The 23,215-nt window shown below is 32.7% G+C and overlaps 1 protein-coding gene across 3 annotated transcripts; it reads right to left on the bottom strand.

Annotated features, from left to right (window-relative positions):
- Nucleotides 1-485: 485 nt before the first annotated feature.
- LOC135124473 (fatty acid 2-hydroxylase-like) lies at nucleotides 486-15,378 on the bottom strand. Of its 3 annotated transcripts, none has more exons than XM_064049543.1 (7): nucleotides 15,159-15,378; nucleotides 3,154-3,396; nucleotides 2,874-3,099; nucleotides 1,677-1,840; nucleotides 1,061-1,193; nucleotides 893-1,012; nucleotides 486-720 (listed from the first exon to the last, which is right to left on the bottom strand). In XM_064049543.1, the coding sequence occupies exons 2-7, from the start codon at nucleotides 3,382-3,384 to the stop codon at nucleotides 635-637; spliced, it is 960 nt and encodes a 319-aa protein (XP_063905613.1). In that variant the 5' UTR covers nucleotides 3,385-3,396; nucleotides 15,159-15,378; the 3' UTR covers nucleotides 486-634. The 3 variants fall into 3 exon arrangements, with proteins under 3 accessions (XP_063905613.1, XP_063905611.1, XP_063905612.1); XM_064049541.1 differs by lacking the exon at nucleotides 15,159-15,378 and adding an exon at nucleotides 5,816-6,226; XM_064049542.1 differs by lacking the exon at nucleotides 15,159-15,378 and adding an exon at nucleotides 5,579-5,757.
- Nucleotides 15,379-23,215: the final 7,837 nt, after the last annotated feature.

Genomic DNA, 23,215 nt, shown 5'->3' with positions numbered 1-23,215 from the left:
ATTATCTTTACATAATACAGTAGATAGTGGAACAGCTTTTTACTGTTTTTGGGTGCTTATTTTTGTTTTTTATTTTACTTTATAAGAACTTACATCGACATGATGAAAAATTAGAACTTGGCAACGTCACATAGCGATTTCAAAAATAAAATATGCTTCAAGTGTGGAAGTGGCCAAATAGAACATGTAAATATACGCAAGTTAAATGCTGCGCTTCAAAATCAGAACACTCTGTATAGTTAAAAATAATTTTGTTACGTAGCTTAGAAAGATGTACAACATTGGTCCTAAACCTTTTTGACGATGCTGTATTAACCACGTTCTTCAATTTTTTGTTGTTAAATTCATTTTACTTTCAAAAATATTTGGTATGTATTCTACAAAATTTCGAGGATTAATAGGAAAAGACAAATTGCGGCATATTCTTGGAAGCATAGATGTAACCATGAACGATGGACGGGTACAAAAAAGTGAACTCTGCCAAATAATAAATCAAAAAATATATTTATAATCATCAAAAAATCTTAGTAACAAGATAATAATAAATTTACACAATAGATATGTCTTACGACAAAAAATCACACATGTTTACGAACACACATTAAAAACTTGGTCGATTTGTACGATTTGACTTTCACCACTTTATAGCCATAGCGAGTTTTCTCATTTTGATCGCTGAACCAAAAATTTTATCCCAAAAGACGCTGCTGATTCCAAAGCCTGCAAAATTTCCCATAGACTCTTTCAAAATTACAGGTACTGTAGCATAGAAAATAAAACGAATTGAATTGCCTGTGAGACGAGTTATATAGGTGGTACAACTGACCATTCTGTCACGTTGACAGACAACGCCAACTCATTTTATTTTCGATTACAGCATTTTTGCCCTTACCGCTGTCATGGTGCGCGAAATGGTGTTGGTTGTGGTATCTCTTCAAATGATAAAAGTAACTGTCTTCTTTGGGTGCTCCATAATGCAAATAGAAGTGAATCATATCGTATATGACGTAGCCTGGAGAATAAAAATATGTAAAGTGTTAGTGCTAAAGAACGTAAGTACCTGTCAGTCCTCCTGCTACTACAAGAACAATGATTGACTCGGGCACAAATAGGGTACATATTTGATACAACACATAGGCAATAACGGCTGCTGGAAAAGGCGGAAACACTAGTCTGCGTGGATCAAAAGGCACCTGAAAATTAAATTAAATACTACAATACTTAATTTCAAAACAAATTTTTGACGAACAGCGATATTTTTTTTTGGGTAATGGTTCGATTGTAGTAAATTATGCACGCGTACGTTATGGGCACTGGGTTGATACGTGTATCATTTATTACCATGGTGATGGAAATTGCTACAAAAGAACGAGGACACTTGAACGGATGAGTTGGACATGCAATTATATTAATATTGGATGATAAAGAAAATAAATATTGGGCTTAGTGACGCAGTCGACGAAAAATGGGGCACTCCTTATTAATGGGTCTGGGTTTGGCGCCAGACGATCAGCGATTCTGGGTTAATTCTTGCTTATATAACCAAAATGAATGCGTGAATCTAGTCAAGGGTTAAGTGTCAGTTTGCACGAAAAAATTAATTTAATCGAATTCAAATTTCCGCGGAAACTTTTAGGTGAAATATTTTTGTAGAAAGATGGATACAAAATACATACTTTGTGGTGAAGGCCGTGTATGGCGAAATGTACATAAATCATAGCTTTTGATTTTCCTGAAGGTTCCATGTGGAACACCCATCTGTGTAGGGAATATTCTATTAACGTCCATAGTACGATTCCTGATATAACACTTAATACTGTGGGTAAAACTGGAGATGTGTCTGAAACAAAGCGTACATTTATTACTTTGTTATTAAAAAATGTTAACTTTGCACCTGCAAAGAAAGCTTAATATCAATACAGGCGCGTCAGGATTGAATTATGCAAATATTACGTAAATTTAAGCAACAAACAAGTGGTAATTCTTAGTTAAAGCACGTTTGGCTTATCTCTAGATAAGATTACTAGTTTCATAATATGCTGTTTGACATACACGTAGGCTACAATTTGGCAAATTCTTATATTTGTCTATTAGGAAACAGAGCTCTACTATCTACTACCTGCTTGGTAAATAATTAGTCTACTATTTTATTTTTCTGCTTATCAGTGACAAAGCAATAACGTTATCGTTATTACTTTTTAAGTCAATTTACTGCAAGTTGTAAGTAGCACATTGTTTTTGGTGAAAATTTAGATTCTGTTATTTCTTTTGACAAAAAAATGTCGCAAATATTGAAATACTTTTGGACAATTTCTGAAAAAACTAGAAAAATTCTACGAAATACAGATTACAGACGAACAAGATTATAAACAGAATGATAACTGACATAAGACATGTAGACACGGTTATTTCGTTTAATCAGCTTGAAATTTTAGAAAATCATCATAAGTTGTAATATTTTTTTGTACAGTTTTTTGTTAGTGCAAAAGTGTAAGAGAGTTCAATTTAGTTTTCATGAATGTCGTTAATAAAAAGTGTTGGCGAAAGATCATAGAATTGAACCTTGCGACATATCAGAAATGGAATTTATTTCAATGATTTCTTTCAATTAAAACGCCAACACCCAAATTGGCGAGTCAAAGATCAAAAGAATTTGAATTATTAAAGAAAATTCAATCTGTCGAATTCGATGATTCCGATAAGAATTTTGTCAATAATGGTCGACTGATCAAAACTTATTACTTGCGAAAAGTACAACAATTTTCTAAATCTCGCCCACAATTGCAAGTTCTAAACCTTTGCTTCGCCCGTCAGATTCACAATTACCATGCCCATATTCCCTTAAAATTGATTACCCTGTCTAGCCGACTCACCTTCCGTGAGTTGTACGTATTTCCTCGCTCCATAGATAATAAAATACACTATCACGGGCACCCAGACCAGAGGCACCACGTACCATGGCGTGATGGTCAAGCTCTCCAGAATCGGGTTACCGAACAGCCTCAGCTGCCTATCCACGGGAGACACCACCCACTCGTTGTACCTCGCCCCTAGTCCCGCCACCTGGCTCAGCATGGGCTTGTCCCAATCCACCAGGGCCTAAAAGCAGCATAGCCATCAAGAACCCCCCATTTAACCCAAAATCACGATTACTTCCAAGTCTTCCTGTTCACCTTTATCGCCGGTGTCGCGGCCTCCGCTTTTGTATTCCCTCAGGAGGTAGTAAGCGGCCTTCGAGTGCTGGGTGTTTTGCATCCGCTGGGTGATTTCTCTATCTTGAAATGGCTTGACATAGTTTGTGCCTCCGGGGTGGTTGTTCAAGAAATCGTAGATGTTGTAGAAGTCGCCTCCGTGGTTAACCCTGAACTGTTTACTTTCGTCCATTTCCGAGGGGTTCTGGAATCGATGGCAATTATTTAATGGATTTCTGATTAGAGTGCTAGAAACAGTGGACGCGAGTGGTAATCGATGTCCTGGAAGTTAATGCTTCCTTTTTTATTGTCATTACCCGTTTTTTTTATGCTGACATAGTTTTCTCTAATTATTTTTGTTGCATGTTGTGCGTGTTTGTGATGTGGAGGCACTACATGGAATTATGGAAGGTTGCTTGTTACTGGGTGTACATTTTTTATGGTGGTTTTAATTTATTATGAACTGAGGTCTGCACTGACGTTGCTGTCTTTTTATTAAGATGCAAATGCAACTTGCTTTGTTTTTGGTTTGTGTCGCAATATGTTTAAAAAATGGATTGTTAGTTCTATTAAAACAATTAAAACTTGACCGTTTAAAAAAAGAAGATTATTGCAATAACTTACCTACAAAAGGGCACGTTATTTAAGTAGACTTCAATACTAGGATGAACGTCTGAATGATAATGTATAGAGTTTTATTCTAAGGCTCAAACGTTGATAAGGTAATTTATATAGTACAGACAACTTGCGTAACTTACTTAGTTATACTACCAAATGAGTAGGAATATGTTATTTACTATGTTCTATTAGATAATCAAAAATAATCATCAATTATACAGTACACCGATATCATTAGGCGAGTCGTATGTGTCCAAAATTTTATTTTTTAACTTTTGTTAACTGCTGTATTATAGAAGTTGATGTACACTTTGCTGCACATTTTCAACCTGTATTCACAGAAGCTAAACTGTTGAAATGTGATCTTCGATGGAAAATCGTCTTAAACACATATCAAATCAACAACAGTGTTTATCAACAACCTAGAGAAGAGTTGCTTGCTTCTACTGGATGTTACGCATACCTTTCATGTTACATAATAATATACAGAAGATTTTGAAATTTTGGCTACCTCGTTAAGGGTTGTTCGAAAATGTAATGAAAATAAACAGAAGTTAGTTTCACTGCTTAGTATCAAGTGGAATCAAAGAACTGGGTTCCTTAAGTGATGCTAAATTTGACCTGGTTCTTTGGATCTTAAAACTTGGCCACTCGGTTATTAAAGGAAACGAAAGCGTCTACCTCGAGTTTGTGCCAAAACAAGAGAAACGAAAGAAATGACTTTAGAAAGTCTTCTTGGTTGTAGTCACGATGTACCAAGTGTAACTACTTCAAGTGATATCATCAATTGGTGAAGAAAGTGAAGTCTTCCAGGTCTTTGTATTCGGCAATCGGTTCCTGAACTTTAAACTGATAAGTTCGTATGTGGTCAAGACGCTGATAATCATTACTGGATGGAGACCACTTTTCAAAATTTTATCGGTCAAGATATCAATGCTATCAATATCCAGAAACATTCATGTGGAATCAGGTGTTTGTCTGTGACGAATTTTTGGACGCTTTTGGTATTCCCGAACTACAGTTTTAAGTATTTTCTACCAAACGGGACGACGTAAATAAATTGCTTACCGTTTAGACAAAGTGGTATCTCAATTCAGACTTGGAGAAAAATTATCGAAGATTTGTATCAAGAACAACGTGTCAATTTCTTGGGATGCTTTAGACGAAAATTGGAAATTATTGTTAGAATCGTCGGCAAACAGAGAAAAAGAAAATGACCTGCGGGATTATATTTTTTTAAATTAATAAGAACATATTTCTAGTAACAACCCCTTAAATGTTATTGCTTTTTAAACAAATGCCAAAGAAAATCAGTGTTTGTGTAACAGGTTATAAATGCGACGCCACAGCTAAACAATTAATGTTTTTTTTTATTTTTAAAAATTGTTCATTTTTTTAGTGATTACTCTACAAATTAATTTATTGCAACTATAGTACTAACGAATATTATTTTTTAATCACTTTCATAAGCGGCTGCTGCCCAATTGACGCCAATAACAATCAATTTTAACTCGATCAATTAACATGACGGACCATAGATGACATAATAAAACCCATTACATAATATTTTTTTCCAGCACCGCTTCAAATCGGCGTATTTTTAGTGCACTGCTGCCAATTGCACCAATTAAATCAAGCAGACACATCAAACAGTATCGATCTGTGGATGCACTGACGACAGGCAAACACGCACGAAAACGAATCAATCGATACAATATTCATCGTTTTTTCGTATACTCGGTGTATCATCAGAATATCGCCTTACTTACCCCCATCGATTTGCCGAAGGCCAATCAAATTAATAATAAATAGCAGGATTGCCAATTAATGTAGTACACAGCGTGATGAAGATATCGATTCATACAATGTTGACAAGAAGCCAACTCACGTTCGAGAAAAATTGCAGATTTTGGAGAGTCACTGTACAAAATTGTGTTGTCTGTAGAACCGAATCACCACACAGACATTGTCACGTTTGAGATTCAAAAATATCAAGTTGTACTTACACAGATCTCCAGTTGCACTTGCTCGGTTTTCGTACTCATGTGTCACTGTTACTCAAAATTTTATTTTGTGTACGAGTATTCGTCGAACAGGTCTAACGCTTATCGTACAGTTTTGTCTTATCAGCAGTATATATTTACTTTCGCACCTTACCGATTTTACAGTTAGGCGGTGATTAGTTTGGGTAAATTTTGGCGAATTTTGACGATTTTTTGGATTTTTGACGCGTTTGAGTCGATTCGCGTTTGCATAGTTCGTAGGTGCGTAATGTTTTGTTTTGGAAATTAATGTTTAATAATAATCTTTTGGTCCACTTTTGCCTTGATAAGATAGTGTTACCTAAATGAATTTACGTAAGATAGCGTTCCAACTAGATGAATCAATCTATCGGCGTGATCATCGTCATGTGGAGACTGATTAATTTTTGTAGGAATGGAAGTGTTTGAATCACTTTCGACGTGTTTTTAGATTAGTTGATTGAATGTAAATCTGAATACTAGTTTGAGTTATGGGGAATGTTGTAAATTTTTATCTAAATCTGTGGATTTGCTACATACAAGGCCGAATTTAATACACTGTATGCGTTTAAAATTAGAACAACGAAACTGCTGCATTGTGAAGATTTTCAAATAAGGTTATTCTAGAAATCTTAAATTTTTCAAACTTATAAAGTTGAAAAAGAAAATTTTGAAAATAAAAACTGTCGAGAAAAGTACAAGAAGTGTTCCATTGTTCAAAAAAAAAAAAACACAACAGTGAATGGTGGCGGCATAAAATGGCTTCATCCACCTCATAGCCTCATACCCTCATTCTTTGTAGCCAATAAGCTGGTAATTTCGGGGTTGGATGTAGTGGGCGACTATAATTTCAACAGACTTCGTACAAAAACCTCGACGTGAATTAGCATGGAACAGGATGGATTATTCCGTAACCACCAAGGATGTTTTTTATTACAAATTGCAAGTAGTTACTAGATTTTATCTTATAGGAAACATGTTTGATTAGAATTAAAGTTTATTTATTTCATTAGTTTATCTATCAATATTAAATAATATCTTATGATCTTATGAATATTTCGAAAAGCTTAATTACATACAAAAGACTTAACTTTTCAAACACCAGAAACACTAAATCGTAAGGCCTATTTTTCATTTTGTTGAAGTGACGTCATCACTTTTTCTGGGGGGAATGAATTTTAGTTAATGAATGAACGGTTGCAGGTACCAAAATGTTAAACAAGTCAATTTATACACGTGGTACTTTAACGCCGTGTTAAAAATTTAACCGCAATCCAATATTTAATTAAAGATCTATGTGGATCCAGTTCCAAAATTTAATTGTTTCTGTAAACCGGGTTTAAATCTAAAAAGGAAGTTTGAAAGCAGACTAAGGACACTAAAATTTTGTTCTTATGAAATCTTCTCTAGGTTAATATGAAAAAGCTAAAAGCTCTAAGATTTTTTGAAATTCTTAAAAACAATACTTGGAATTCCCAAAAAATTTTTACAAAAATAAAACAAAGAAGTCCCAAAGACTTTCGTCCTTAAAAAACAGACACCAGGATTCTTTCAAACACATTCAAAAACAAAACACTAGAGTCCTCTAATTTTTTTTAATTCTTTAAAAAATAAAGCACTAGTAACTCCAAGACCCTTTCAGTAAAAAAAAAATGGTACAAGGTAATTTCTGTCTCCTCTGAATTTCAAGACACCGATGTAAGTGGGATTTAATCGAAAATTGTAGTGAGATTTACTTTGGAAAATTTAAGATGACGTCATTAAATTGTTGGTGGGGATAATCAAACCAATGTTGCGATCTATACGATCTAAAATGCGATCGGAAGGGCTAGTTTTTCATACCTTGGGGAATATGAAACGTCAGGATGTAAAAATATTTTGTAATTTCTTTGATTTTATAAACGTGTTTTATGATATTTAATTATGATGAATACAGTTTAATTTTTAATACAAAATTGTCTTCTAGACTAAAAAAATATCTTAATATTTCCAAGGAATCTTTCTAGTAAAAAACATGTATTATTAATAAAAGTATGTAATACACTTTTTCAAAATTTTGGTTAATTATACCTGGACGCATTACTAATTTTATCCTCGTCATGTCAAAAACTACACATCTCGATTATCAGAATAAAGCAGAAATCCCTAAAATAGCTCTGGTCAATACAGATGAAAGGTCAAATCTTACTCAAAGCTTTTAGCAAGGGAGCGGCTCTTACATGGGGTCTATTATATTAGACTCAAGGCAAAAAACAATTAGTAAAATTATGTATAAACACATCACATAATTTTTTTAAACGTTGTGCGACACTAAATGAGAACCAAATAATTAACAGCACTACATTAAAGTACTGTTTACGCGTCTAATTTATTTTACACTCTTCGGCGATGACATTTTCCAGCTCGTAATTGATATAACAGCCTTTTGATACGTTTATTTTCACAGAAATTGCTGTTTTGCTCGATTCCGTAAGTGTCCTCAATCGTAAGACGTAGTTTATAGTTTTTTAAATAGGTCGCATCTTAGTGTTTTGGTGGAGGTTAATGAGGTTAAGTGGAGTGATAGAAAATGATTGTCAATGTCACATACCTTCCTATCTAGTTTTAGACACATTATACGAAAGAAAACTACAGTGAAAACCATGCTCCTATTACGAAAAAGCACCAAAATTTGGCGAAAATGTAGACGCTTCGCAATAACTGTATTGACATCCTGTAGGATTTCCATATTGTGAAAATGTTAACGTGTTGTTTTGTTGGAAGGTCGCGTGATCAAATTAAAGATTCCATCTTTTAAATTTATGTCGTTTTTGTGATGATAGTAATATTTCATACGAATTCGATCTTGTTAGGGCGCGACACGCCACAAGATGGTCTTCAATTTGTGTATACCTACACCTACTTAATTTTTCGTGTAGTTTTGCTCACTGGAGTAGGTGTGAACACATGAATAACTTAAACTAATTTGTCAGACACTTAAATGAACTAAAATTAAGTTCACAGAATTTCGGGGAAGTTAATAAGTCGAAAGCCTCACTCAGTTTTCTTTGCTTTATTAATTAATACCATGAAAAACAGTCTCAACTAATTCTGCTTTCGTTGAAATTTTAGCAACACTCCTTTTTTTTAAAGATAAAATCGGAAGCGCGAAACTACTGCAAAAACAAACAACCCAAAATCGCGTCAAACTTCTCCGGAGCCTGTAATAAAAAGCAGCCTCCGGGGATTACTTTGTTGATTAAACACCGGATTTTTGCTTTTAATTCACCTCCCCCATACATCTGCTTCTTGATGGTGAAATAAAACGCTTTATTGCCAGCTGCTCCATATTTATCTGGGTTAAAAAGTGCGTGTGCGCGATTACAAAGCAAATTAATAATTACTACATTACGTTATGGTATAATAAAGGAAAAGATTTAGTCGGGCAAATGTTACAAGATTCGCCAAACGAGAGTAATTTTACGGTCACACATATGTTGCTTCGTTTTTATGGTCCACTACGCCGGAGCTACTTTAATAAAATAGTGTGTTAATAAATGTCGGGTGGGTAATGTTGCGCACCTTAAAACCTGCTTAATAAAGTGTGAATAATTATTTTGACGGAAAATTTCGTTGCTTGGTTGTAAACAGTGTTGTTATGGAGGTCTCCAGGGAGGTTACAATGTGGCGAGAATAATTGTAAATGGAAAGCTGATGGGTGGCGAAAACTGAACGTCTGGGAAAAAGCTGACGCTTTGTTCTATTTTTTTTAAAGGATACGTGATATGATTTGCCGCCCCAGACACTTATTTTTGTGATGTTTATAACGCAAATTTATTTTATTTTGTGAAAATGCAGCGACAGAAGTTTTGTTATCTCGTGCTCAAGCACGTAAGCCACCGTTTTTTAATTATGCGCTGTAATTCCCGTACAAAACACAAGACAGGATACATACTGGAATTTTGCAAACGCCACTGATTTTAATTTAAAGAGGGATGAGCTTGTTTTCGTGAAACACATACGAATCAATTTTGATGCCATTCAGAATGTTTTTAGTGCAACGTTTTCCTCACTCATTCGTTTGCTAACTTGCAGTTTAAGTTTGATAGAACTATTTGTTTTTTTTTAGTTCAATCCATTAGCTTATGTGCAATTTTTTTTGACGTTAGACGTTTAGATTTTTGTAACAAAAATTTAAATTGTTAAGGTTATTGTAAACAAGGTAAGTTGTTCACTTAAAATTTTTGTTTAGTCTATATGAAAATTTGATGACATACTCCCAAAATTTGTATACATATTTATTTTTATTCCAAAGTTATAGGGCGTACAAAAAATTCGCAGATCTTTTGTAACTGTGAAAGAGTTCTATCCCAGACCAGTATCGACTCTAAGAATATTGTTGAAATCGTAATAATTCAATGGATTTTTTTCGGGAAAATGTAATTGTTTTTATGTTTTGGAAACACTGTGTTCTGCTTTGTGTGAATTTTTAAATTTTTTTAGTGACAATTTTTGTGGTTATTTTCGATACATTGTATGATATTAGCACTGAGAAAAAAATGAAAAATTAAAATAACTGAAAATTTGAAAAATTGAGAAATCTAAAAATTGAAAAACCAAGATGTCAAGAAACATTAAAAAATCGTAAAACCGAAAAATTGAAAAATCGAAATATCGAAGAACTGAAAATCGAAAAATCAGAAATTCGAAAAAATGTAAAATTCAAAAATCTAAAATTTAAAAACCGAAAAACGAAGAATCGAAACTCCAAAATTTAAAAAATCAAAAAATTGAAAAATTGGATAACTGAAAAATTGAAACATCGAAAATTGAAATCGAAAAATCAAAAGATCGAGAAATCGAGGAGTCGAAAATTCGAACAACTGAGAAACTGAAATAGGCCAAAATCGGAAAATTAAAAAGCTAAAAACTGAGAAATTGATAAATTGAAAAATTGACAATCAAAACATTGAAAAATCCAGAAATCAAAAAATTTTAAAATTTGAAAAATTGAGAAATCGAAAAAACAAAAAGTTAAAAAATTGGAAAAGCGGAAAAATAAAAAAACCGAAAAACGGAAAAATGGAAAAACTGGGAAACCAAAATAGGCCAAAATAAAAAATCGAAAAGTTATAGATTGAAAAACTGATAAATCGAAAAACTGAACATTCAAATCTCGATAAATCGGGAACTCAAAACATTGAAAAATCGAAAAATTTAAAAATTGAAAAATTAAACAAAAGAAAATTTGAAACAAAGAAAATCTAAAACCAGGAAGACGAAAAATCGAAAAATTAAAAAATCGAAAATTTGAAAAACAAAATCTAAAACTGGGAAGTCGAAAACTCGAATGTAAATATTGAAAAATTAAAATATCAAAAAATTGAAAAATCGAAAAAGTGAAAAATCAAAAGCATTAAAAAACGAAAAAAATTGAAGAAGTGGAAAATCGAAACAGTCGAAAGTCTAGAATGGAAAAATCAAAACATCGATTAATTGAAAAATCGAAAAATCGAGAATTTAGAAAAGTCAAAAATTGAAAAATTGAAAAATCGAAATATTTAAAAGTAGTAAAATTAAAAAGGAGAAAAATTGGAAAAACGCAAAATTGAAATTTCGAAAAATTGAAAAATGAAAGAAAAACTGAAGAATGGAAAAACTGAAATGTCTCAAAAGTGAAATATCCAAAAACTGAGAAATAAAAAAACTGAAAAATAGAGAAATCAAAAAAGTCGAAAAAGTAAAGTCGAAAAATCAAAACCTTAAAAAATTGAAAAATCAGAAACCTAGAAAATTGAAAAATGAAGAATTGAAATGAAAAATCTATAAAAGTCAAATTTGAAAAATTAAAAATCAAATTATTTTAAAATCGTAAATTTGTAGAGGAGAAAAATTGGAAAAAACTAAAATTGAAATATCGGAAAATTGAGAAATCGAAAAATTGAAAATCGTGGAATTGAAAAATTGAGAAATTGTAAAATCGAAAAACGGAAAAATGAAAGAAAAACTGAAAAATCCCAAAACTGAAATGTCCAAAAACTGAGACGTTAAAAAATTGAAAAATTGAGAAATCAAAAAATGAAAAACCTGAAAAATCATAAAAATTGAAGAATAGAAAAGCTGAAAAATTGAAACAGCCGAAAGTCAAGAAATGGGAAAATCAAAACATCGATTAATTGAAAAATGGAAAAATTGAGAGTATAAGACTCAAAAAATGAAAAATCGAAATATTTAAAAATCGCAAAATTGAAAAGGAGAAAAATTGAAAAAACAAAACTAAGTAACATCGGAAAATTGAGAAATCGAAAAACTGAAAATCGAGAAATTGAAAAACTGAGAAATTGTACAATCCAAAAAATGAATAATAAATAATCTGAAAAATCCCTAAACTTAAATTTGGAAAAATTGAAAAATAAAAGAAAAACTGAAGAATGGAAAAACTGAAAAATCTCAAAAGTGAAATATCCAAAAACTGAGAAATAAAAAAACTGAAAAATTGAGAAATCAAAAAGTCAACAAAGTAAAGTCGAAAAATCAAAACCTTAAAAAATTGAAATATCAAAAACCTAGAAAATTGAAAAATTGAAGAATTGAAGAAATGAAAAATCTATAAAAGTGAAATTTGAAAAATTAAAAAATCAAATTATTTAAAAATCGTAAAATTGAAGAGGAGAAAAATTGGAAAAAAGTAAAATTGAAATATCGGAAAATTGAAAATCATGGAATTGAAAAATAGAGAAATCGTAAAATAGAAAAATTGAATAATAAACCGAAAAATCCCAAAACTGAAATTTCGAAAAATGGAAAAATGAAAGAAAAACTGAAATGTCCAAAAACTGAGACATTAAAAAATTGAAAAATTGAGAAATCAAAAAATCAAAAACATGAAAAATCATAAAAATTGAAGAATAGAAAAGCTGAAAAATTGAAACAGCCGAAAGTCAAGAAATGGGAAAATCAGAACATCGATTAATTGAAAAATCGAAAAATTGAGAGTATAAAAGTCAAAAAGTGAAAAATCGAAAATATTTAAAAATCGTAAAATTGAAAAGGAGAAAAATCGAAAAAACGTAAAACTGAGTAACATTGGAAAATTGAAAAATCGAAAAACTGAAAATCGAGAAATTGAAAAACTGAGAAATTGTAAAGTCCAAAAAATGAATAATGAATAATCTGAAAAATCTCTAAACTGAAATTTCGAAAAATTGAAAAGTGAAAGAAAAACTGAAGAATGGAAAAACTGAAAAATCTCAAAAATGAAATATCCAAAAACTGAGAAATAAAAAAAATGAAAAATTGAGAAATCAAAAAAGTCAAAAAAGTAAACCCGAAAAATCAAAACCTTAAAAAATTGAAAAATCAAAAACCTAGAAAATTGAAAAATTGAAGAATTGAAGAAATGAAAAATGTATAAAAGTCAAATTTGAAAATTAAAAAATCAAATTATTTAAAAATCGTAAAATTGAAGAGGAGAAAAATTGGAAAAAAGTAAAACTGAAATATTGGAAAATTGAGAAATCGAAAAATTGAAAAAAGTGGAATTGAAAAATTGAGAAATTGTAAAATCGAAAAATTGAATATTAAACTGAAAAATCCCAAAACTGAAATTTCGAAAAATGGAAAAATGAAAGAAAAACCTAAAAATCCCAAAGCTGAAATGTCCAAAAACTGAGACATTAAAAAATTGGAAAAATGAGAAATCAAAAATCAAAAACCTGAAAAATCATAAAAATTGAAGAATAGAAAAGCTGAAAAATTCAAACATCTGAAAGTCAAGAAATGGGAAGATCAAAACATCAATTAATTGAAAAAATCGTAAAATTGAAAAAGAGAAAAATTGACAAAACGTAAAACTAAGTAACATCGGAAAATTTAGAAATCGAAAAACTGAAAATCGAGAAATTGAAAAACTGAGAAATTGTAAAATCGAAAAAATGAATAATAAATAAACTGAAAAATCCCAAAACTAAAATTTCGAAAAAAGCAAGAAATCGAAAAGCCGAATAACCGAAAAATCTCAATGTAGATTATAAAAATTCAACGCGGATTCTTAAACCACAAGTTCAAGACTACGTTAGTTTTTAACACTTAGAAAGTATTAGTTGTCAAGTTATTTTGTTTCATTAGAGATGCATGCACATACTTGAATAATTTGTTATTCTCTAGAAATTATGGTCAAAACCGGTTAGGATGTGTATTTGATCATGGATCAAATGGTTTCTGAGCGCTTAGAGTCGACATTAGCCTGAGTGTGCTCTGGCCTGTAGATCAAACAAGTTCTCAGATTTTCACATCGTGTGTTGCATTTTCAATTTTGTAAGGCTCGGTATTAGTCGTGAAACACTGTATTTGATACATCTTTTTAGTTGTTCTGGAAGTACGTTATAAAATTTACATTGATTGATAAAGAGCGCCTTTTTAATACAAAACTGTCATTAAGAATAATTCCTTCTCTCACTCAAACGTGACTACTCGGTGTATGTCAGACCCTATTTTTTCATATATTTTTTTGTCGAAGGAATCTTTACAACCAACACTGGTCGAAGGTTATTTCGACAGAACATCCCTGAAATTCAATTATGATAGCCCCTGAAAGCTAAAATAAATATACGTGTGGACTCTTCAGGTACAAGTAAAGAATGTGATGACGTCACCAACATTTTAACAAGGATACGTGTTTCAATTTGAATAGGTACACTGGGATTTTTTGTTCTTGATTTGTTCAATGAAATATGTAGCCACTTGTATAAGCAGTTCTAAAAAATATAAATGCACTGATAAACCACAGTCGAATCGCTAACAGACAGATAAACGGAAAAAGAGGACCGACATTTCGTTTTTAACGAGCTGTGAAACGCCACAAAACACGAAACAAAACACGAAATTCGACACTTGTCCTTGACTTACATTCGGAGAGTACAATCATCTTTCCAACTATGTATATTTCCATAGTCACAATTGAGGGTTGTTGAAAAATATTTCTAGTTTTAGGGAGTAGAAAATTGTGTACACTTTTATAATGCAGAAACTTCTATACAGGTAATAATGCCCACGTAAATTTGACCAAATCATTTATGGCGAAATTACACAAATCTTATTTTTTTTTGTAATCACTTTAAATATAAAAATGCTTATCGCTAGTACACTTTCTTCGTTGACACTCAATTGCCTTTACTGCCAAGCATATTCTCATAAAAAAGTACGATAACGTTAAAGGCCACCTATTTAACGCTTTAATACCGCAACAATATCACATACTTCGCCAATTCACTTCACCTCCCAAAAACCACCAAACAAAGCGCACGCAATCAAAACCCAATTAAATAACAATTAAAAAAATGTTACTTACTCTCGACGCACGTTCTCGTCTCAGCAGACCTCCAGCGCAAATTTATTTCGCAATAATTCCGCATCGCATCATACAATTAAATCGTAAACCTCGAAAATCCCTGATAAATTTACACAACGCTCCTTATCGGATTACTCGGGGAACTCATTAGGCCGAAAGCGCTCGTCGCGACCGGAAGACTGCCACAGGCATGTCCTTTTTCCGCGGAACGCTCGACGATACTGAGCCCGGACTCGCCTCAACCCATTACTGCAAATAATCGAAGTGTTTATTAAGGTAACACTCACAACAATCGTACGTGGAGAAAAGTGTGATTTTTGAGGTGAAGGGCGAGTCAGGGGTGATGAGGATTTCGGGGATGATTTGTTGGAAGGTGTGGGTTTGTGGGTTGGTAGCGGAGGGGTAGCAGCGGAGAGGAATGCTGGTCAAGGATACATGGATTGCGGTAGGGTTGCATGCAGGGATTCTTGAGGTTTTTTTTCATTAAGTGAAGTAATAAATATATCTTTCAGAGTGCGTCGGTTTTGGCTGTTGACCGAAAATTTTAATAACGTGTCTAGCACGATTCATTCCTGTTATAGATATTTTATTATTGCTACTGAATCATGATTAAAAAAACTCGATTCCGGAGTATGAATTATTTCTTCCTTGTTATAATATTGTTACGAAATAAACCCATACGCCGCCCCGGTACGACGCCTATGGGGATTTCTAGTATGTGCGGCGATGATGGGTGACTCATCGTCGGTGACGGCGGCCGGTGGCATTCGCTAAAGGAAAGCCTGAAAGCGGATGTCGAGATGGATGTTCCAGAACAAGCCTAGAAGCGGTGACGGAGACCTTCGAGAAGGACCGCGCGGTTGTTTAAATGGGGAACCACTGTTGGTTGTGTCCAGATAATGGGAGAAGTAAAATCTAGTCAAATCGTTTTGTTACATTATACAATATTCTTAATATGAACTGGTCCTATCTAGAAAGACACTGTACTTCAGGCTTTTTTTGATACTGTCTATCTACAGACTACATCAGTAACGTAGGCAACCACCCAGAGCGTTAGGTAGATTGGTGGAAGGTAACTCTTTAAGTTGTTAGTTTTAGGTAATTTTGTAACACAGCGCAGATAGTTTTTAAAAGCGTCTTGACCTCACGTCTTAGGTTGCAGTACAAATGAAAACACGTGTTAAAATTAAGAATACGTCAAATTTAGTTTGTAATTTCACAAAAGGGCAATTGTTTAAATAAAATGTGTCGCATTCGACGCCACTGTCCTTTGGGGAATTCGTCAATACGTGTTAATTTTATTTTATAATTTGTAAAATCACGGTTCAAGTTAAGAATTTGAATTGTTCATGGTTGGTTCATACAATTTAACTACAATAATGTTCATTTAAAACACGTGGCAGGAAATTAATTTATTCAGGCTTAACTTATTTTGTTGTAACGATGTCTCTAAAGCTCTGAAAGTTTTACTTAAATTATTACATTACATTTATCGCATTTAAACTATTTTTAAACATTGATGCATTCTGAGAAAAGGAACTTTGAAATGTATCAGCTTTTAAATTAATGTCATTGTGGACTCGAAAGCAGAAGAGCTTTTATATTTTCTTATAGGTTTGATTTTGATTCATTCGGCCCACGATGTGATTTTTTGTGAAGTCATTTTAAATTAATCATTAACCAGAATCGACATCATCTAAATTCTTTGGTGGCTGAAATTTTTTGATAGAGTTTGGCATGATTATATTTTGTTTGGTTCCTTCCTTCTTTGTAATTATTATATTCGTTGCGCTAGAGTGACGAGTCTATACCCAAATGTAGAGTTTTTTTTCCTCTCATTATCAGTGTCCATGTGAATGTTTATCTGCAATATCATATTTCGGTCGTCAGTAAAACAGGCTGTCTCCTTGGCTCTCTGGAAGTAAGCCTCAGAAATACAAGTGTTTAAAACGACGTCAAACTTGTCGCCAACTCATCGTATAACTAATAACTTGTGTATTACCATCCAGTTACTTCAAAGACGATTCTTGTTTTTCCTTGTGTGTTTAAATTTGTGGAGTTTAAATATTCGTACGGCGGCTAAAGTTTTGACAGGATAGTGTCCATTTTGTTTAAATGTAAGAGACTTTATTAATTTTCTCTGTACACTTTGTGTTTGATAGATGTAGATTTTATTGATACTAAAGTAGTAACCCGTGTTCTTATTTTTGATGTCACTAGAGCAACATACAGGTTTCAAGGAGTCATTATCCGGAAAACTTTGGATAAATGCGATAAAGCAGCTGCTGTAGAACGAAAGTTAGAACAAGAAAATTATCAAAAGTTAGATGCAAACGATTGGGTACACCAAGAAATTAGCGCAGTTATATTTTTCTGCGCCAAGAGCCCGTCAACAATTTAGTGGTACAATTTCAAATCTTTGTAAATAACAAGTAATTTAATATTAATAAGAGAGGTCCCAAGTTAGACCCCTGAGGTACACTTGACATTGCAGTGATTGGACTGCACCACGCATTTTGAACTTCAACTAACTGATTGACTCGATCCAAGTTTTTGAATTGGTATATAATCATCTATAGGATCCAATGCCGTGTAAAAGTCTGTATGTATACACAACACGATACACAGTATCAACTTGTCGGAGAGAGTCAATATTTTCTCAGATAGATCGACTGAAAACAGCTAGATTTGAGGTGATGGAACTTGATCAATATTTGAACACTTTTGATACTTGATATTTGAACGTTGGGTCCCTTTAAAGCTCCTTGTCTCTATTAAATTCATTATTTAATCCAAAAAAAGACAACTAATATCTCACTTTACTACGGATCACCTAATGGTATGCGAGTGTGCCTATAGGGTAAATGTGTACAAGAGTGCGAATATGTATAAGAGTACGCACTGATGATTTCTGCTTATTAGTGCCATCTGGGTAAGATGAAGTTATACCATTCAGAATTTAATGCTAAACCTGAGATAAAGGTGCAAAAGTGACCTGAATATAGTTTATAGTTTGGTCGTACTGACGATTTTATGTTCACACGTTGTGTAGATGTAATTTTTACCGCTCATAGTTTTAGTTTTTTGTAAGGTACGTACCAGTTCTTTTATTTTACAGTAATAATTTTCATTAGTTGTAACTTTTAAGGTCTCGTTATACTTTCTATCCATCAAAAGCTTTTAACTTTGAAAACATTAGGTTATGTACAAATGTACAAGAGTACGCAGCGAGGTATTGTATAAGAGTGCGCATTGCTTGCAATACGTAGTCTAATAGTCTTGGAGATACATATCATACGATAATGAATTATTTAACTCTACTACTTTGTACTGCTTTTCAAGTTGTGTGGTGGTGGTTATGGTGATTTTTTTTTTATTTTTACTTCCTGAGCGTGTTGTAATCGAGTCCGTCGACCGCCTCTCTATTTTTACGTTTTCTCGACTTTTCAAGACCCCTAGAGTACGAAGAAATAGGTCTCCCGTTTTATGTGTAGTCTGTAGTCACTTATTTCCATTTATTTTCACCTTAGAAACAAATATTTTTTCATAAAATATAATGCGCACTCATAAGCGTTCAAATGCGCACTTTTGTGCAATGAACTGTCTAAGAGTGCGTATTTACACATCTTGACAAAAATTGAAATTACTCTTAAAATATAGTGGTCTTGGGACCTACAATTAAATATATCTGATCTCTAAACATGTATATAACGAACCCATATCATAAAATTTGTCTATCCAAAAAAATTAAAAAGTTGTTGACAGTTTTACACTAAGTGCGTACTCTTGTACACATTTACCCTATAGGAGAAGATGTGAATATTTTACTTGCTAATTATATTCCTTTCACTGGTAATTTATTGTAGTGTCGTTCTAATGTATTGGTTGTACAATGCATTGTAATATGTTTTTCTTCGAGGTAAATCAATTATTATTTCCTTGGCCTTCGTTGTAATTAAATAAATGTTTCGTTTTATTTAATTACAGACATCAAGAAATTTAGCTTTTTTGGTAAAATTAGGGAGATAATGACAACGGGAATTTTCTGATGATTATAAAACTTTTGACTAATAAAGAGAGTGTTCCGCATGGTCTTACTTGCAACTCGTAAACATGTACAAATTGTTAGAGATGATATATGTGTGTTGAATGTTGTCTGGTCATCTTTATCCATAACTAGCTGATCCCGTGAACTTCGTTTCACCTACAATTTAATTTTGAATCTGCAAAATCGAATGCTTTGAAATCTTGCAGATGTTTTAAACATATGATAAGCATAATGAATTTTTATTCAAAATATATTTACTTATCCCCTCCAAAAAATTGATGACGTCAGCCCAAAATTTTGCCAAATGAATCCTATCTAAAATGTCCAAAATAGGGTGAGACTATACTTGTGATTTATCATTCCATTCATATTTTTTAGTTTTGCTTATAGGGGGTTTCCCAAAAAAATTAGTCACTGAGTCAATTTATTTTATTGATTGAATCAAGAATTGCAAAACTGAATTTTGAAATATTGCAGATGTTTTGAAGTTACTGTTTGACATGGTGGGTTTTCAATCAAAATATATCTGTTTATCAAGCCCAAAAACTTGAAGACGTCATCTCAAGATTTTGCCGAATAAATCCTATCTAAAATGTGGAAAACATCATCAGTATATTTTCGTAATTTATCATTGCATTCATATTTTTTAGATTTGCTTTTACAATGACAAAAAAATATATGGATCAGTCAATTTATTTTAGTGAATAACTCAAGAGTTGCAAAAATGAATACTTTGAGATCTTACAGACGTTTTAAAGTTATTGTAAGCATGGTAAATTGTTAAGAATATTTATTTATTCCCCCCAAAAAATTGATGGAATGGCTCACTCGATTTTCGCAGATAATTTTGGGAATAAAATACAGTTATTTTTAGTATTACACTGCACCAATCCAAGGTGGTATACGTGTTGATAGTAAATGTTGATTAGGTCATCACAAAATTGTGTGAAGAAAAGACTCAACTCGAAAATGCTGAATATGTTTCATTATACTTTTGGTGCGAAGGAAGTTCTGTCGAAAAAACGGTCGATCAATTTTTTGACAATGGTTGATATAAATAAAACTCAGTAGATGCTCATACTCGAAATACGAAGTATCTACTCGAATATCAAATCAAAATATTTCTAGATTTTCGAGATGATACTAATACTTCAGTAAGTAACAGTTGATGCTCAAGTAGCATCTCGATACAACAAAAAATGACAACAGTGACAGTGTTCACCCATCAAGGCAAAAATCGAGTCACCAAAATATAAGTTAGTATGGGGTAGACACCTTGAGATGGGAATCTCTATGGCCAGTGTTAGAAAAAACGCACTGCACAATTTATGCATAAATAAAAGTTAATTACATGAAAAGTTTTCGATATTCCTGCTCCTAATGTGTTTTTCAAACTGAATGCACCTTTTGACGACGTTCCACGATCATGAAAGTCACCATGTTTACTTAAAATTCACTTTTACAACGATCCTACTGGTTTTCTAACCTGCTTTACAGACAGCTCAGTTATTTGCCACGCCGATGCTCGTTTCTAGATTAAATGCTCACAAAACGCGTAGATGTTCAGTTTGTGTCCGGGGAGATACAATGTTTCCAAGTAGGTACTCAGTACATAGAGTAGATGCTCATGCTCAGTATATAAGAGTAATAATGAAGTAGGTACTTCGTACTTCGAATATGAGTATCCACTCAGTTTTATTCATACCACCCAATCTCTCGCTTCAATGTTTGATTATATTGATTATGAGCACAACGCTGATCAACTTCCATATCCGAATTACCCATGAAATAAATCATTGCGGTTTGCACCTGAGGTAGTTCGTCGCACATTTGGTTGACTTCGTGGACCTATGTGACCTTGTCGTCTTCTGATCATTTTAATGAACTTCATAAAACGACACAGAATTATTTTCACAGTCAATCAAATCTGTAAATTTTGTCTTGAGAATTTTAAAATATTGAAAACTTCAAATTAAATCCTCGAATAACGGTAAAGTTTGAGGTTTTGTCGAAACCAACAAAGTGAATATAGGTAAATAGAATGGCAGGATCAAAATGAATAAGAAACTTTCGCAATGTGTAATTAAATTCACTTTAACCAAGACTTTTCTTAAAATAAACGACGTTTTTTTTACGAAAAAACAAAGAACGATTTGAAATGCAATATACTTTTCACAATCGCACGGAAGAATTAGTTTTGTATGACACGTCAGTTAGACGACAGGTCCGTCAGAAACGCCAACTATTGAAATTAATTCGAAGTGGCGATTCTCATACAAAATTTTTAGAATTTTTTTATTTTTTAACTGTTCTTTTAAGTTATCCTTATTTTTTTATTTATAAACCATCCCCGTAATATAAAAAATTTTTCAAATCGGTTAAGCCGTTTTTGAGTCTTAGCGAGACTAACAGGAACAGCAATTGATTTTTATTTTATAGACGATTAAAAAATGGGGGTTGGTGGTAGAAAGGTGAAAATTTAGGGTTATGTATATTTTTTGATTCCAAATCTTAAAAAAATAAAAATAAAAAAATTTGTCCAAAAAATAGACAAAAATTTTTTAGGGTGGGCCACCCTTATCACTTAGGGGTTTAAAAAATAGTTTACAACCTATTGTCAGACCTACCCAATATACTAAAAAAATTTCATACAAATCGGTCAACCCATTTCGGAGAAGTTCGGTTACAAACACTGTGACGCGAGAATTTTATACATAATGCATTATTATTTTAGAACAAATTTCATTACCATAAAAAAGGTCATACTGACTCGACCTTAAAAGATAGACATATGCTGTAGGGGACTTTTCTTTAGAACTTTTAGAGGGGAACAATTTCGTCATACATGATTTTTATGTAACTTTAACCGTTTAAGCAGCGTAAGCAACGGAAGCTGTCAAAGGAGGAATAATTTTCCCGTTTTTCCGAATTTTTCATTGCTACTTTGGTCCTAATGATCGTAGCCTGATGTTATTAGCCTATATGTAGATATGATACATGGACTATCCAACACAAAAAGATGTTTTGAATTTGAACCAGTAGTTTCTGAGATTAGCGTGTTCAAATAAACAAAAGCTTCAGCTTTATTATATAAGTATACAAGTATAGATAATAATTCTTGTTCTATGTGTTTATATTATTCTTTGGTTGTTTAATGTTAAACTGTTATAGCTCGAAAATTGTATTAAAATGGTGTTAACACTAACAAGTGCTTCCAACAAAATGTGCTAAAATTAAAATATTGTTACGTTGAGCGGGTACTTAAAATCGGCGTGGGTTAATAAACTCAACAAATTATTTCTTAGTAACTCAAATTCACACGACTAATTACAAAACGATTATGTACAAAATAATTGCGGCGCAACTTGTCTGGATTTTCTCGGCACTCGCTGGACTCGACTCGGTGACTGAATAATAATCGTTCCCGAAGGTGACCCCTATTTAAAGCCATAGTTCCGCAGTCGAAGTCTTTCTGGATTGCCCATCGCGACTTCCGCTTCCAGGCTTTTCTTTGATGAGTCATCATCGCCGTACATACTAGAACCCATAGGCGTCGTACCGGGGCGGTGTATGGGTTTCTTTCGTAAGAATATCTTAATATGGGGTCTATGTTTGCACTTTATCAGTGTGTTTAGATAGAATTGCTTTGAAAGATGTCTCACAACAAATTATTGATTAAAGTTTATTGCTTACCTTAGTTTATTGTGAGAATAGAGTATTACTGTTATTAGTATTACACTGTACCTACGGAAATTGATCCATTTGTCTCTGCTACAAAGTTGTTGACAACATCACAAAGTTTTTTATGAAAATCTCTGTAGATTAACAGTTCATTCCTAATTTTGTTTAAGACTGATAAAAACGAGTCGTTGGTGGTCCTGGTGTTTTATTTTTGAAAGAAGTTCAAAACCTGTCGCGGACCTGTAGTGTTTTGTTTTTAAAGGTGTGGAAAAAAATCTTTTTGCAAAGAGTGTGCTTGCCGATGATATAAATGTTTTTGTTGAAATTA

This window comes from Zophobas morio, unplaced genomic scaffold (genome assembly GCF_036711695.1).
Source record: "Zophobas morio isolate AGI-343-1 ecotype UQ-CSIRO unplaced genomic scaffold, CSIRO_AGI_Zmor_V1 ptg000007l, whole genome shotgun sequence".
NCBI classification, from domain to species: Eukaryota; Metazoa; Arthropoda; class Insecta; order Coleoptera; family Tenebrionidae; genus Zophobas; species Zophobas morio.
This window is presented reverse-complemented; position numbering and strand designations above follow the sequence as displayed.